Source organism: Theropithecus gelada, chromosome 18 (genome assembly GCF_003255815.1).
Source record: "Theropithecus gelada isolate Dixy chromosome 18, Tgel_1.0, whole genome shotgun sequence".
Lineage (NCBI taxonomy): Eukaryota > Metazoa > Chordata > Mammalia > Primates > Cercopithecidae > Theropithecus > Theropithecus gelada.
In genome coordinates, this window is record NC_037686.1 from 13,757,531 (window position 1) to 13,773,715 (window position 16,185).

Genomic DNA, 16,185 nt, shown 5'->3' on the forward strand with positions numbered 1-16,185 from the left:
CCACAGGTGCACGCTTATCGCACTAGCTCCAAATTGTGTATTTTAAATGGGTGAATTTTATTATACGTGAATTACATCTCAATAAAGAAGTTAAGGTCGGGCGCAGTGGCTCACACCTGTAATCCCAGCACTTTGGGAGGCCAAGGCAGGCGGATCACGAGGTCAGGAGTTCAAGATCAACCTGGACAACATGGTGAAACCCTGTCTCTACTAAACATACAAAAATTAGTCGGGTGTGGTGGTGGGCACCTGTAATCCCAGCTACTCCAGAGGCTGAGGCAGGAGAACTGCTGGAACCGGGGAGGCAAAGTTGCAGCAAGCTGAGATCACACCATTGCACTCCAGCCTGGGCAACAAGAGTGAGACTCTGTCTCAAAAAAAAAAAAAAAGAAGTTAAAAAATATGATTCAGGCCAGCCAGCATCCATGTACCTAAAAATCCATAATTTCAGAGAGCTGTTTGCAAAGCACTATGTAAATGCTTTGAGACATAGAATATATGAGGTGCAGAGCTCACCTTCCACAGGCTCACAACTGAGCTTTCTCATCTAGGCGTAATTTATTCACACCTTTCATTCCTAAATATACTGGGCAGGATTCTGAGTTGTGAGTGAAAGCATATCAACTTAAAGTGAAAAAAGGAATGTATTAGCTCTTATAACTGGGAAGTCCAAAGGTTTTGGCCTGACTAGAAGCAGAGGTTTATGTAAAGGCTTTAGGACTCTTGCTTCTTTCCTTTTGGTTCCCTGCAAACCAGAAGTCCATGGTCCTTAAGATTTGTAAACCCAGAGTGTCCTTCATGATATTCTCCTGAAAAGTCTAGAAGATAACTCTGAAAAGCAGGATCAGCCCCCTCATCCATACAGACTGAATGAATGATTATGATTGAATCAGAATATATTCTGTACAGACAAAAAAGCACCGGTATTATCATTGCTATCATCTTAGATACAGTATTGAGGGAGTCTGCAAGCACATCATCAGGAGTTCTCCAAATGGTGGCATTTTTAGTAAATAATTTTATGTTAATATGTATTTTTTGTACATGGTTCTCTCAACGTGATACCCGAGGAAAAAATATATGTATTTTATAAACAGGCTGAAGTACTGAGGAGGGAAAAGATGTTGAATAATGGGGAAATTATTATTATTGGCTGGCTAGCCCAATAACCATTGCCAATCCCCTTTCCCTTGCCTGCCTTCACTGTAATTGATAAAGTATGTAACTGGCAAATTACTTGCTTTCCCAGTTTCTCACTCCACCTGGGTGGCCATGTGACAGGGGTCTGGCTAATGGATGTAAGTGCAAGTGTTCCGGGAAAGCTTTCACTTTTCTAAAAGGGCAGATGTGTCTGGTCCCACTCCTCCTTTTTCCTTCTTTGAACACAAATGTGTCATCTGGAACTGCAGCAGCCACCCTGTGTTTAGGAGATAACTAGCCACTGTGATAAGGATGGAATAGAAACAGACTGGGTCTTTGATGACACTGGTAAGCCTCTGCACCAGCTCTGGCCTACCCACCAGGAGAATTCTTATAATACAAGTTAATTAGATACAATTTTTCCTTACGGCACTGTTAGGTTTCCTGCAGCTGAAAGTATTCTTAATTGGTACAAGTGGTGTGAACCCGATATTCTGGAAAGAGAAAAGCAAAACAGTATTAATGTTTCTTACTAATGCATTAATAAAATTATCATAAATTACTTTCTAGGGATTACTTTCTGGGACCTTTTAGTAGATAAAAACTCACAAAAGACCAATTTAAAATGGTAGAATTTATTTTAATATAATGATATATATGCGTCCACATATACTATTTTAAAAATAAGCATGTAAATTATAATCATTATAAAACATAAGTTAGCCCTAATATTATCAGAGTAAAAGAGCACATATAGAAGTCAGTCTAACATTGTTGCACTTGTCTTTTAAAGTTAGAATACATAAAAGATTTAGTGCATTGTATTTTATTTCAGTTTCCATGTTATCATCATTAACTATAAATACCCTTTGGAATGTACCACCTTATAACTTACATTCAAATAGCCAACATTTCTCAGCAGTTATTAAAGTACCATTAAATCACCTAAAACGAATAATCTAAAAAAAATACTAGTTTAAATTAAAACCCTGAGGAATTAAAATTTTTTTTACACAATAGTTTTGGTTAAGTGCAATTTCATGTACATACTACTTTAAGGATGTACTTGGTAAGGCATAGTAAAAATAAAATCTACATAAGTAACAATCTAATACTATATTTAATTTGTTGCTACAAAGTTGTTTTGTTTCTCTAAAAAGTAGTTTTTGCATATCGTTCTGGACCTCTTCACCCATCTGCTGGCTTATTTGCCTTATATACAGTAGTTAAAATTTGTGCACTAAGCTGAGCTGCCTTCACAATTGTGGTTCAGACAAAATGCACCCGAAGAACTACATGTTAAGAGAGTTCATGTCCATGCTCAACCATGGCTTGCACAAACTGCTTGAAGACACGATCCATGTAAGTGGATTGCCTTGGCCAGATTCCCTCCAGAAAACCAATATGGCCTCCATAAGAAGTAAGGACCAAAGCAACATTAGGATTTTGCTTAGCAGTTTCTATTGGAATAGCTTCAGCCCAAACAGGGTGGCAATAAGAGAGAAGAAGGAGAGAGAAAAATATAATCATTAAGTTTTTGTTAGGAAAAGCATATATCTTTATCATGTCTAATAAACAGAAATCAAAACACCATTATATAAATATATGTAATGAGCATAGTTAAATGGAATGAGTCTAATTTATATCAACTATCTATATTCTTATAACAGTTCATATATATGGTCATATACTTGCACAATCATTTTGGGAAGAACCAATCCAAGATTTAATCATAACACAAAAGTACACGTCAAGTCTTATTTTGAGAAATTAAAGTAAGACAATTCAAGGAATGGTGAATCCTCATAATATGCTATAAAATTCCCACTGAGGCATTACAGCAGGGAAAACAACTAAGCTTAGCACCTTTGTGAGAGTTAGAAATTCATTAGCTATTATTTTGATCAACTTTACATGATGTGGCTTGGCATGGTAGCTCATGCTTGTAATCCTAGCATTCTGGGATGCCAAAGTGAGAGGATCACTTGAGCTCAGGAGTTCGAGACCAGCCTGGGCAACATAGTGAGACTCCATCTTGAAAGAAAGAAAAGAAAGGAAGAAGAAAGAAAGGAAGACAGGAAGAAAGCAAAGAAAAAGAAAAGGAGGCCGGGCGCGGTGGCTCAAGCCTGTAATCCCAGCACTTTGGGAGGCCGAGGCGGGTGGATCACGAGGTCAGGAGATCGAGACTATCCTGGCTAACATGGTGAAACCCCGTCTCTACTAAAAATACAAAAAACTAGCCGGGCGTGGTGGCGGGTGCCTGTAGTCTCAGCTACTTGGGAGGCTGAGGCGGGAGAATGGCGTGAACCCGGGAGGCGGAGCTTGCAGTGAGCCAAGATCACCACTGCACTCCAGCCTGGGAGCACAGCGAGACTCCGTCTCAAAAAAAAAAAAAAAAAAAAAAAAGAAAAAGAAAAGGAAAGAAAGAGAAAGACAAAAAGAAGAAAAGGAAGAAAGAAAGAAAAGAAAAGAAAACAAAGGAAAGAGAGAGAGAGAAAGAAAAAGAAAGAGGGAGGCCAGGCGCGGTGGTTCATGCCTGTAATCCCAGCACTTTGGGAAGCTGAGGTGTGTGCATCATGAGGTCAAGAGATCGAGACCATCCTGGCCAACACGATGAAACTCTGTCTCTACCAAAAATACAAAAATTAGATGGGTATGCTGGCGTGTGCCTGTAGTCCCAGCTACTTGGGAGGCTGAGGCAGGAGAATCGCTTGAACCTGGGAGGTGAGGTTGCAGTCAGCTGAGATTGTGCCATTGTATTCTAGCCTGGCGACAAAGTGAGACTCCGTCTAAAAAACACAAAAAGCTGGGCGCGGTGGCTCATGCCTGTAATCCCAGTACTTTGGGAGGCAAAGGCGGGTGGATCATGAGGTCAGGAGTTCAACAGCAGCCTAGCCAACATGGTGAAACCCCGTCTCTACTAAAAACACAAAAAATAGCCAGGCATGGTGGTGCGTGCCTGTAATCCCAGCTACTTGGGAGGCCGAGGCTGCAGTGAGTTGATATGGCGCCACTGCACTCCAGCCTGGTGACAGAGCAAGACTCCATCTCAAAAACAAACGAACAAACAAACAAAAAAAAGAGAGAGAAAGAAAGAACAAACGAATGAACTGTATATAATGTTAGATTCCTCAGGCCAATTAATGGCTGTATTAAGGATTCAAAACTATAAATATAATTTATATAATAAAAACATATGGATAACAACAAAAACGAATGAAATTCTCTTGAATGGTAACAGTGTTTATCTTTGGGCAATGAAACATGGGTGCATTTTTCCTTTTCTTCCTTCTCTGAATTTCTATTTATGGTAAAGACAAAGGAAAAGTATTTAAAAAACATAGTTGTGGCCTGGTGCAGTGGCTCACACCTGTAATCCCAGCACTTTGGGAAGCGGAGGCAGGCGGATCGCGAGGTTGGGAGATCGAGACCTCCTGGCTAACATGGTGAAACCCTTTCTCCACTAAAAACACAAAAACAAAATTAGCCAGGCATGGTGGTGAGTAGTCCCAGCAACTCGGGAGGCTGAGGCAGGAGAATCGCTTAAACCAGGGAGGCAGAAGTTGCAGTGAGCCGAGATTGCGCCACTGCACTCCAGCCTTGGCGACAGAGCAACACTCCGTCTCAAACAAAATGAAACAAAACAAATCAACAACAAAACAAAACAAAACAAAACCTAGTTGCTGCCCGGGCGCAGTGGCTCATGCCTGTGCTTAAAGCACTCTGGGTCTGAGATGGGTGGGGTGGATCACTTGAGGTCAGAAGTTTGAGACCAGCCTGGCTAACATGGTTAAACCCTGTCTGTACTAAAAATATTAAAAAATTAGCTGAGCATGGTGGCAGGCACCTGTAATTTCAGCTACTTGGGAGGCTGAGGCAGCAGAATCGCTTGAACCAGGGAGACGGAGGTTGCAGTCAGCCACGATTGCGTCATTGCACTCCAGCCTGGGTGACAGAGCAAGACTCTGTTTCAAATAAACAAAAACAAAAACATAGTTGCTGTATTTAATATAATTCACCAGTAAGACAGTCTTTTCTATTTTTTTTTTTTTTTTTTGAGACAGAGTGTCACTCTGTCACCCAGGCTGGAGTGCAGCGGCGCAATCGTGGCTCACTGCAACCTCCGCCTCCCTGGTTCAAGCGATTCTCCTGCCTCAGCCTCCTGAGTAGCTGGGACTACAGGCGTGCGCCACCACACCTGGCTAATTTTTTTATTTTTTAGTAGAGACAGGGTTTCACCATATTGGACAGGCTGGCCTTGAACTGCTGACCTCATGATCTGCCTGCCTCGGCCTCCCAAAGTGCTGGGATTACAGGTGTGGGCCATCGTGCATGGCCTCGACAGTCTTTTCATATGCTCTATAAATCTACCTTGAGTAAGTATAAACTTTATTTTTTATTTTTTTTGAGACGGAGTCTTGCTTTTTTGCCCAGGCTTTAGTGCAGTGGCGCATCTCGGCTCACTGCAAGCTCCGCCTCCCGGGTTCACATCATTCTCTTGCCTCAGACTCCCAGTAGCTGGGACTACAGGCGTGTACCACCATGCCCGGCTAATTTTTTGTATTTTTAGTAGAGACGGGATTTCACCGTGTTAGCCAGGATGGTCTCGATCTCCTGACCTCGTGATCCGCCTGCTTCGGCCTCCCAAAGTGCTGTGATTACAGGCATGAGCCACCGTGCCTGGCTAAACTTTATTTTTATCTTTTTTATTTTGTATTTTTTTTTGAGACACAGTCTTGCTCTGTGGCCCAGGCTGGAGTACAGTGGTGCAATCTCAGCTCACTGAAACCTCTGCCACCTGGGTTCAAGCGATTCTCCTGCCTCAGTCTCCCGAGTAACTGGGATTACAGGTGCCGACCAGCATGCCCAGCTAATTTTTGTATTTTTAATAGAGACGGGGTTTCACCATGTTGGCCAGGCTGGTCTCGAACTCCTGACCTCAAGTGATTTGCCTGCCTCAGCCTTTCAAAGTGCTGGGATTACAGGCGTGCGCCACCCATCTGGCCTGAGTATAAACTTTAAAAGATATGAACTAAAGTTTTTTTTTTTCCTCCCATGCTTAGAGGTCAGTGAAAATGTTATGATATAAGGTCTCTAATGGATCAAAACCTGTCATGAGAAGTGTTTTGATTTCAGATACTGCCAAATCTTATCTCCCTAATTATGATAACATGGTTGAGGCCAGTGTGGTGGCTCACCCTTGTATTCTCAGCACTTTGGGAGGATCTTTGGGGCTAGGAGTTTGAGACTAGCCTGGGCAGCATAGCAAGACTGACCATGTCTTTACAAAAAAAAATGTTAAAAAAAAAAAAAAAAAAAAAAAGAAAAGCCTGGTGTGGTGGCATGCGCCTATAGTCCTAGCTGACGCTGAGGTGGGAGGACAGCTTGAGCCCAGGAGTTTAAGGCTGTAGTTAAACTTTTTTTTTTTTTAGATGGAATTTCACTGTTGTTGCCCAGGCGCAATGGTGCGATCTCGGCTGGCTTATTGCAACCACCATCTCCCGAGTTCAAGCAGTTCTCCTGCCTCAGCCTCCCAAGTAGCTGGGATTACAGGTGCGTGCCACCATGCCCGGTTAATTGTGTATTTTTTTTTTTTTTTTTAACTAGAGATGGGGTTTCAGCATGTTGCTCGGGCTGGTCTTGAACTCCTGACCTCAGGTGATCCACCCACCTCGGCCTCCCAAACTGCTGGGATTACAGGCGTGAGCCACTTCGCTCGGCCTGGCTGCAGTAAACTATGGTAGTGTCACTGGACCCTGGTCTCGGCGACAGAGCGAGATCCTGTGTCCAAAACTATATATATATAAAATGTGATTGATGCAATAATTACAACTTCACAACTTGGGCTGAGTTTTAGGGGCAAATGAGCTAATTAAAGGTAACAGCTTCTCTACCCTACCCCCTTGTAAGAAGAAAAAGGAAGCTAAAATTCAGTGTAAGACAACTGGGGTCTTCTACAAACTGACTGTTTAGACAATGCTCTACATTTGACCCTTCGCAAGACTCGAAAGAATAAACCGATAGCCCTAAAGCAAGGCTCAAAAAGCTAAATTCTTATCAAAAAGTGGTCCTGACTTCATGTCCTTAGCTAGCCACATCCGTCCCAAGGAAAAAAGTGAACATCGATCTTGGGATCAGGTGTGGGAACTTAAGGGGGAATGGCTGATACTATTTTTGCTTTTCCTTTTTCACCAAACATTTAGAGTGTTTCATTTGCCTCTAAAGGAATTATCAAGAGCCTAAACTTCACATTCTGGATACATTCAGAAATTTCTAACGCTGAGAATTACAGTCATATCAGAAGAACAAAAGGCTGGGCCACATTTGAGTCATGTGAAAGATGCTAGCTGCCTGTTCTCTCAGACTGCAGACAATTGTCCACTATTTCAATGTGGCAAGACTATTTTAAAGGCTTGGGAAAGAATAGAAAATAATGAGTTCAAACTTCACCCAAGTGGGTAAGGTTAAAATGTTGGGAATTTTTTGTTGGTAAAAAGGTCAGTGAAATATAAAAACGGGTAGAGACATACCAGACTTCCTTAATCCAATGAAAATATGCTAAAACAATCACCATGTAAGTCAACTGATATTAAAGTTCACAGTTTCATTTTCTAAATTGTGGTCAAGGCCGTAAGTTTCAGCTTCTAAGATTATTTGTCATTAATCATAAATCACACAATAAAATAGGATCTTCTAGAGAAATAATAGGTAATTAAAAAATATATACATATATATACACACATTGGGGATTTTCTGAAAATTTCACAACATATGTGTTATGTTTATAGTTAGAATCATTTTTTAAATGAAGTATTTGGGGAAAATGGTTTTAATGTATTGAAAGGAAAGAGAGAAAAAAATTTTTGTTTTTTTTTTCGAGATGGAGTCTTGCTCTGTCGCCCAGGCTGGAGTGCAGTGGCACGATCTCAGCTCACTGCAACCTCCACCTCCTGATTCAAGCAATTCTCCGATTCTCCTGCCTCAGCCTCCCAAGCAGCTGGGATTACAGGCACGTGCCTCCATGCCCAGCTACTTTTTGTATTTTTAGTAGAGACGGGGTTTCACCGTATGGGCCAGGCTGCTCCCTATCTTTGTCATCAAATTTCATATTTCTTGGCATAAGCAAGCAGGAAAGTTGGCCAGGCATGGTGGCTCATGCCTGTAATCCCAGCACTCTGGGAGGCCGAGGTGGGTGGATCGCCTGAGGTCAGGAGTTCAAGACCAGCCTGGCCAACATAGTGAAACCTCATCTCTATTAAAAATACAAAAATTAGCCAGGCATGGTGGCGGGCACCTGTAATCCCAGCTACTTGGGAGGCTGAGGCAGGAGAATTGCTTGAACCCGAGAGGCAGAGGTTGTAGTAAGCAGAGATTTTGCCACTGCACTCCAGCCTGGGTGATAGAGCGAGACCCCATCTCAAAAAAGAAAAAAAAAGAAAGCAGTAAAGTTTAGGCTGGGTGTGGTGGCTCACGCCTGTAATCCCAGCACTTTGGGAGAACCAGGCAGGCGAATCACCTGAGGTCAAGAGTTCAAGACCAGCATGACCAACACGGTGAAACCCTGTCTCTACGAAAATACAAAATTAGCGAGGCATGATGGCGGGTTCCTGTAATCCCAGCTACTTGCGAGGCTGAGGAGGGAGAATTGCTTGAACCCAGGAGGTGGAGGTTGCAGTGAGCCGAGATCATGCCTTTGTATTCCAGCCTGGGCGACAGAGTGAGAAAGAAAGCAGGAAAGTTTATTTTTGAATAATTTTCTTTTTTTAAGAGACAGGGTCTCACTCTGTTGTTCAGGCTGGAGTGCAGTGGCATGATCATAGCTCATTGCAGCCTCAAACTTCTGGGCTCAAGTGATTCTCCCACCTCAGCCTCCCAAGTATGTGGGACTACAGGCACACACCACCATGCCCAGCTAATTAATTTTCTTTTATACAGTATTCCAGGGAAAAGGAAAGAATGTTTCTCTTCAAATATGACCTTCTAGTCCAAATATGCTTCACTAATTGAGATAATCAAAGCCACTGTGTTTATAAAGTCTCAAGTTCTTTTCCAGCTTAAAAGGGAAGAAAAACTTCAAATTTTTCTGTATAGGAACCTCAGGAAGAAGATGCAAGTGATGACAATATTCTCTTGAGGCAAAAAGACTGTAACATAATCTGTCCAAAGAACAGCGTATTTGATAAGAAGGAAAGGTTATAAAAATGAGAACGAGCAAAACAGTGAGTCATAATTTGTTCTGAGCTTCTCACAACGGACTAGATAAGGGTCTGTGAAAATATTTAAGTGATCTGAGACATTTAGATACTATGTTATGAGTATCTAGTTTTTTTTTTTTTTTTTTTTTTTGAGACAGAGTCTCGTTCTGCTGCCCAGGCTGGAGTGCAGTGGCGTGATCTTGGCTCACTGCAAGCTCCGCCTCCAGGGTTCATGCCATTCTCCTGCCTCAGCCTCCCGAGTAGCTGGGACTACAGGCGCCCGCCACCTCGCCCGGCTAGTTTTTTTGTATTTTTTAGTAGAGACGGGGTTTCACCGTGTCAGCCAGGATGGTCTCGATCTCCTGACCTCGTGATCCGCCCGTCTCGGCCTCCCAAAGTGCTGGGATTACAGGCTTGAGCCACCGCGCCCGGCCGAGTATCTAGTTTTTTAAGTAACGGAAATGACACATTTTCTTACTACTATATTTTCTTAAAAAGAACAATATATTAAAAGTTAATTCATGTCAAAATATATAGAAATATGTTAATTTTACCATGACTGGGTGAGAAAACATCATCCACAGAATTTAGACACAATACTGGAATTCCTACTGACGTCAGTCTACGACTTGGACTGGCATCAGTATAATAATCATCAATTGTTCGGTATCCAAACATGACTGAAGTGAATCGCTTATCAAACTCTCTGATGGATTTAGCCTGAAACACAAAAACAAATTATATCTAGTCTTGCCCCAAAAGAAGAAATAAAAGTATTACATAAAGTTTCTCTCCTACCTTCATGACATGATCCATATCAACTTGTTTTACAAACATATGTCGGTGCCTGGAACGAAAGAATTTCAGAAGTAAAAATCAAGGTCATTCCAACTCCATCATACTAAAAAGACTTAAAAACAAACTATTAAACAGCCTAGCACAGGGCACAAAGTTGGCACTCAATAAATATTTGCTTAATCAGGTATGGCAAGATTAGTATAATAATGTTTGTGCTGAAGATATTTTCTTCAAGTACTTTTTTTTTTTTTTCTTTTTTGAGACAGGGTCTTGCTTTGTCACCCAGGCTGGAGTGTAGTGGCATGATCACGGCTCACTGCACCTTCCATCTCTGGGCTTTAGTGATTCTCCCACTGCAGCCCCAAAGTAGCTGGGACTACAGGTGTGTGCCACCACACCCCACCAATTTTGTGTTTTGGGTTTTTTTTTTGTATTTTTTGTAGAGAGAGGGTTTCGCCATGTTACCCAGGCTGGTCTCCAACTCTTGGACTCAAGGGATCCACCCTCTGCGGCCTCCCAAAGTGCTGGGATTATAGGCATGAGCCACCTTGCCTGGCCTGGTAAAATCTAATCCAGTGTTGGATGTCAACTTCCAGGATAACTATGGTTTTCAGTAAGTCATGTGCAAATCAACAGTACTTTTCAAGTTTATATTTATTAATTCACTTAAAAGTATGTGTAACAGCTCATAAAAAAAAAAGATTATGTGCATTGCATGCCTGTATCAAAAAATCTCAAGTACCCCATAAATATATACACCTACTATGTACTCACAGAAATTAAAAATTTTAAAAAATTAAATAAAGAAATAAGCAAACAGAAACATCTCTGCTGGGCGTGGGGCTCAGGTCTGTAGTCCTAGCACTTTGGGAGGCTGCAGTGGATGGATTGCCTGAGTTCAGGAGTTCGAGATCAGCCTGGGCAACATGGCAAAACCCCGTCTCTACAAAACATAAAATAATTAGCCAGGTGTGGTGGTATGTGCCTGTACTCCCAGCTACTTGAGAGGCTGAATGGGAGGCTCACTTGAGCCTAGGAGGTTCAGGCTGCAGTGAGCCATGATCACACCACTGCACTCCAGGGTGGGCGACAGAGAGAGACCCTGTCTTAAAAAAAAAAAAAAAAAGAAAGAAAGAAAAAAGAAAATACACAAACAATTCCAGAGAAAACTAATGCAAAGACAGTATTTTGGTAGTATAAGAACTGTGAGGGCTGAGATTATCTAAGTGAACTGCATTCTCCTGTCTCTAAAACATACTATGCTCATAAGCATACCCTTAAGCAGCCGTATTATTCAGCAATGAAAGTACAATGAAAGTACTTAATACATTACTTATTATGCAGAAAAGACTTAGGTATTATTAAGATTAGCAACAAGTAGAAATCCAGGGAAACAGCCCATCACACACTTAACACATTCCATACTAACATTTTTAGTCTTTTAGAATAATTTAAAATGGTGATTAGAATAGTAACCTTCAATAGTGTGTCTTCACTAAAAATGGGACACATACTTTAGGGCTTGTATAAGATAATCCACTGGGGTTCACAAAGGAAACATTACAACTTTTAGCTATATTTTTAACTTATGCTTAAATTTTAACTTATACTTACATTTTTTATTTATATGCATTTACAACAAAGATAATATTTTGGTACAGTAGTAAATTTATTCAGTGTATAAATACATATACATATATTGGTAGTATTATGCTTTAAACTTTTTTATTGTTGGGGCACGTAATCAAAACATTTGGAGACAACAGGATTTTTTTTTTTTTTTTTTTTTTTTGAGACAGAGTCTTGCTCTGTCACCCAGATTGGAGTGCAGTGGCATGATCTCGGCTCACTGCAACCTCCGCCTCCTGGGTTCAAGAGATTCTCCTGCCTCAACCTCCTGAATAGCTGGGACTGCAGACGTGCACCACCATGCCTGGCTAATTTTTTTGTATTTTTAGTAGAGATGGGGTTTCACCATGTTGGCCAGGATGGTCTTGATCTCCTGACCTTGTGATCCCTCCGCCTCGGCCTCCCAAAGTGCTGGGATTACAGGTGTGAGCCACCGGGCCCAGCCCTGGAGACAACAGATTTTTTTTTTTGAGATAGAGTTTCGATCTTGTTGCCCAGGCTGGAGTGCAGTGGTGCAATCTTGGCTCACCGCAACCTCCACCTCCCAGGTTCAAGCGATTCTCCTACCTCAGCCTTCCTAGTAGCTGAGATTACAGGCATGCGCCACCACGCCCGGCTAATTTTGTATTTTTAGTAGAGACGGGGTTTCTCCACGTTGGTCAGGCTGGTCTCGAACTCCCGACCTCAGGTGATCCGCCCGCCTCGGCCTCCCAAAGTGCTGGGATTATAGGCATGAGCCACCGCGCCTGGCGAGATAACAGATTTTAAAGATGACTCACTTATTAACTGAAGACTGAAGGCAGGTTGTCAAATAGTAATTAAAAAGCAGCCAGTTCAGTGGTTTCTCCAATGACTCTGAGCAAGCGAAGGTGTTCCAACCAACGGAAAAAGTTGCAGCTGCCATCAAAGGAGTTTTAGACCCAATTTTGCCCAGGTAATTTAGAAGCAGCATTCTAAAATGGGGAGAAACAGGAAACTCAGTGATTAATTTGTTATATCACACAGGACATCCATTTCTAACTATAGACTTTATGTTAACTATGGAGAAGAAAAATATAAACTAGTGTTTAAGTCCTCTACCATGGAAAAGCATGCAAACATCTTCATTCTTTCCTTATATTCATATATTTATTTGTCTTGCAGTCAACTATGTGGTGAATGGGACAAATCATAGTTATTCCTTATATATGGATCCTATGAAGTCAAACATAAGAGAAATCCACCCTAAGAGAGGTTTTCAAATGTGACTGCATGCTGGAATCACCCAGAGTATTTTTTTTGTGTATGTGTGTGCTTTTCTGAGACAGTCTTGCTCTGTCGCCCAGGCTGGAGTGCAGTGGTGTGATCTCAGCCCTCTGCAACCTCCACCTCCTGGGTTCAAGCGATTCTCCTGCCTCAGCCTCCCGAGTAGCTGGGATTACAGGCATGCATCACCACGCCTTGTTAATTTTTTGTATTTTTAGTAGAGACAGGGTTTCATCGTGTTGACCAGGCTGGTTTTGAACTCCTGACCTCAAGTGATCTGCACACCTCGGCCTCCCAAAGTGCTAAGATTACAGCCTTTGCACCTGGCCCTGTTTTTCTTTCTTTCTCTCTCTCCTTTTTTTTTTTTTTGAGATAGGCTCTGTAGCCCAGGCTGGAGTGCAGTGACATAATCACACCTTAGGGCAGCCTTGATCTCCTAGGCTAAGTGATCCTCTCACCTTACCCTCCCCAGTATCTGGGACTATATGAGTCTGCCATCATGCCCAGCTAATGAAAAAAAAAAAAGAACTTTTTTTTTTTTTTTTTTAAATAGAGATGAGGTCTCACTATCTTGCTCAGGCTGGTCTCTATCTAGCTCCTGGGGAGTTTGTAAATGACTACTGATGTCTGGGTCTCACCCTGAGAGATTGTGAGTTAACTGGTCTGGATCGCTACCCTAGCTGCCAAGGATCCTTGCACCCTGTGGCAAGTTTCTAAATCGCTCTCTAGTCTAGACTTTCTGAGCTGTAAGTAACTTGTTTTCTCTTTCTATTCCTGTTATTTGTCCTTATTTCCTAACACATATTTTCTTCTTTTCTTTTTGTTCTATTAATTTTCTTGATTCTAGGCTAATTCTATTTTGGTAAGAGAGACCATAATCATGTCTAATCTACATAAACAATGTTGAAAATCTAAAGTTTAACGCTGCCAAGTAACAGGATGATATCCTAATTGTTTCTCATTATATTTTTTTGTACTTGATTTCTTCAATTGTCCAGGTTTTGAAATAGGAGAAATGGGTTAAAATTCTCCCTCATTCTTTTTTCCAGTCCAAATGACTTGCAGGGGTGAATGTGATGAAGTTTTAGATGGAAAGTGGACATTTAGCTTTTGAAAATGATCCTTCACAACAACTGAACTAAATGTACACAGTATTGTGGTTCACCAAACCATATATAGGACAATGCTTACTCTTCTGCAAAGGGTTCATTCTAGAGTCCTAGTTTTGGTGGCCCTACTCTTTGATGGGAGGTTAGATATTGTTGGGAGGCTGGTAAAATGCACAAATTCGAAGGGCTTGAAGGGAAACTCATGACTAGGAAGATTCAGAAGTAGATATGACCAAGCAGGTGGGATATATCTTGGTTATTACTCAGAAACAAAATGATGCCAAGATGTTATCCCCAAAAAGACTGTTTTACTTCTATACGAAAAGGACCCTATTTCTCACCAAAAGAAAAAAACAAGCTAAAAAGAGAGAGAGAGAGAGAGAGAGAAATAACCCCTGGATTAAGAGACTTAAAAGGCATACCAGCCAGGCGCGGTGACTCACGCCTGTAATCCCAGCACTTTGGGAGGCCAAGGCGGGCGGGTCACAAGGTCAGGAGTTCGAGACCACGGTGAAACCCCGTCTCTATTAAAAATACAAAAAAATTAGCCGGGCGCAGTGGCGGGCGCCTGTAGTCCCAGCTACTTGGGAGGCTGAGGCAGGAGAATGGCAGGAACCCGGGAGGCGGAGCTTGCAGTGAGCCGAGATCGCGCCACTGCACTCCAGCCAGGGGAACAGAGCGAGACTCCGTCTCAAAAAAAAAAAAAAAAAAAAAAGGCATACCAATCTCAATGTATAGACTTTTTCTGGCTCCTAACTAAACTAAAACCAAACAAGGCAACAGACTATTTGGGATATGTGAACACTTACTGAATACTGGATGATAGTTTGAAATTAGTGTTAATTTTGTTCAGGTGTAATAATAGTAATATGGTTTTTTTGTTGTTGTTGCTTGTTTTTTAAGATAAACTCCAGCCGGGCACAGTGGCTCATGCCTGTAAACCCAGCACTTTGGGAGGCTGAGGCAGGCAGATCATGAGGTCGGGAGTTTGAGACCAGCCTGGCCAACATAGTGAAACCCCCTCTCTACTAAAAATACAAATATTAGCTGGGCATGGTGGTGGGCACCTGTAATCCCAGCTACTCGTGAGGCTGAAGCAGGAGAATCACTTGAATCCAGGAGGCAGAGGTTGCAGTGAGCTAAGACCGCACCACTGCATTCCAGCCCAGGTGACAGTGGGAGACTCCGTCTCAACAACAACAACAAAGGTAAACTCCACTGGTTTTTTTTTTTTTTTGAGATGGAGTTTTGCCCTCATTGCCCAGGCTAGAGTGCAATAGCACAATGTCGGCTCACTGCAACCTCTGCCTCCCAGGTTCAAGAGATTCTCCTGCTTCAGCCTCCCGAGTAGCTGGGATTACAGGCAAGCACCACCATGCCAGGCTAATTTTGTATTTTTAGTAGAGACGGGGTTTCTCCACATTGGTCAGGCTGGTCTCGAACTCCCAAACTCAGGTGATCCACCTGCCTTGGCCTCCCAAAGTGCTGGGATTATAGGTGTGAGCCACTGCGCCTGGCCTTTTTTTGTGTGTGTTTTTGTGTGTGAGAGACGGAGTCTCGCTCTGTCGCCCAGGCTGGAGTGCAGTGGTGTGATCTCAGCCCTCTGCAACCTCCACCTCCTGGGTTCAAGCGATTCTCCTGCCTCAGTCTCCCAAGTAGCTGGGATTATAGGCATGCATCACCACGCCCTGGTAATTTTTTGTATTTTTAGTAGAGACAGGGTTTCATCGTGTTGACCAGGCTGGTTTTGAACTCCTGACCTTAGGTGGTCTGCCTGCCTCAGTCTCTCAAAGAGTTGGGACTACAGGTGTAAGCCACCATGCCTGGCCCACCTTTTAGAGATATCAACTATTTATAAGTGATGTCTGGGATTTGGCTCACAATAATCAGACTTGAGAGGGAAAGGAGGGGTGACACTGATGAAACGAGATGATCCATGAGTTGCTGGCATTTGGCCCCAGGGGCATCACGGACTCTATCACAGGGAGTACCCCAGTCCATGGGGCACCAGGCATAAGGATCGTCCACGGACTGTTTTTGTGTGTTGTATCTCCATAAGAAAAAATGTG

At 42.4% G+C, this 16,185-nt stretch overlaps 1 protein-coding gene across 3 annotated transcripts in view; it reads right to left on the reverse strand.

The window, feature by feature from the left end:
• Window positions 1-1,755: 1,755 nt before the first annotated feature.
• The window catches only part of ABHD3 (abhydrolase domain containing 3), a 47,538-nt gene continuing 33,108 nt past the window's right edge, over window positions 1,756-16,185 (reverse strand). For all 3 annotated transcript variants that reach the window (XM_025365641.1, XM_025365640.1, XM_025365642.1), the window contains 4 exons: window positions 12,542-12,715; window positions 10,134-10,182; window positions 9,890-10,055; window positions 1,756-2,612 (listed from right to left, as the gene is read on the reverse strand). In XM_025365641.1, the coding sequence (XP_025221426.1) occupies window positions 2,440-2,612; window positions 9,890-10,055; window positions 10,134-10,182; window positions 12,542-12,715 (562 nt within the window). In that variant the 3' untranslated portion in view covers window positions 1,756-2,439. The remainder of the gene's footprint in view (window positions 2,613-9,889; window positions 10,056-10,133; window positions 10,183-12,541; window positions 12,716-16,185) is intronic.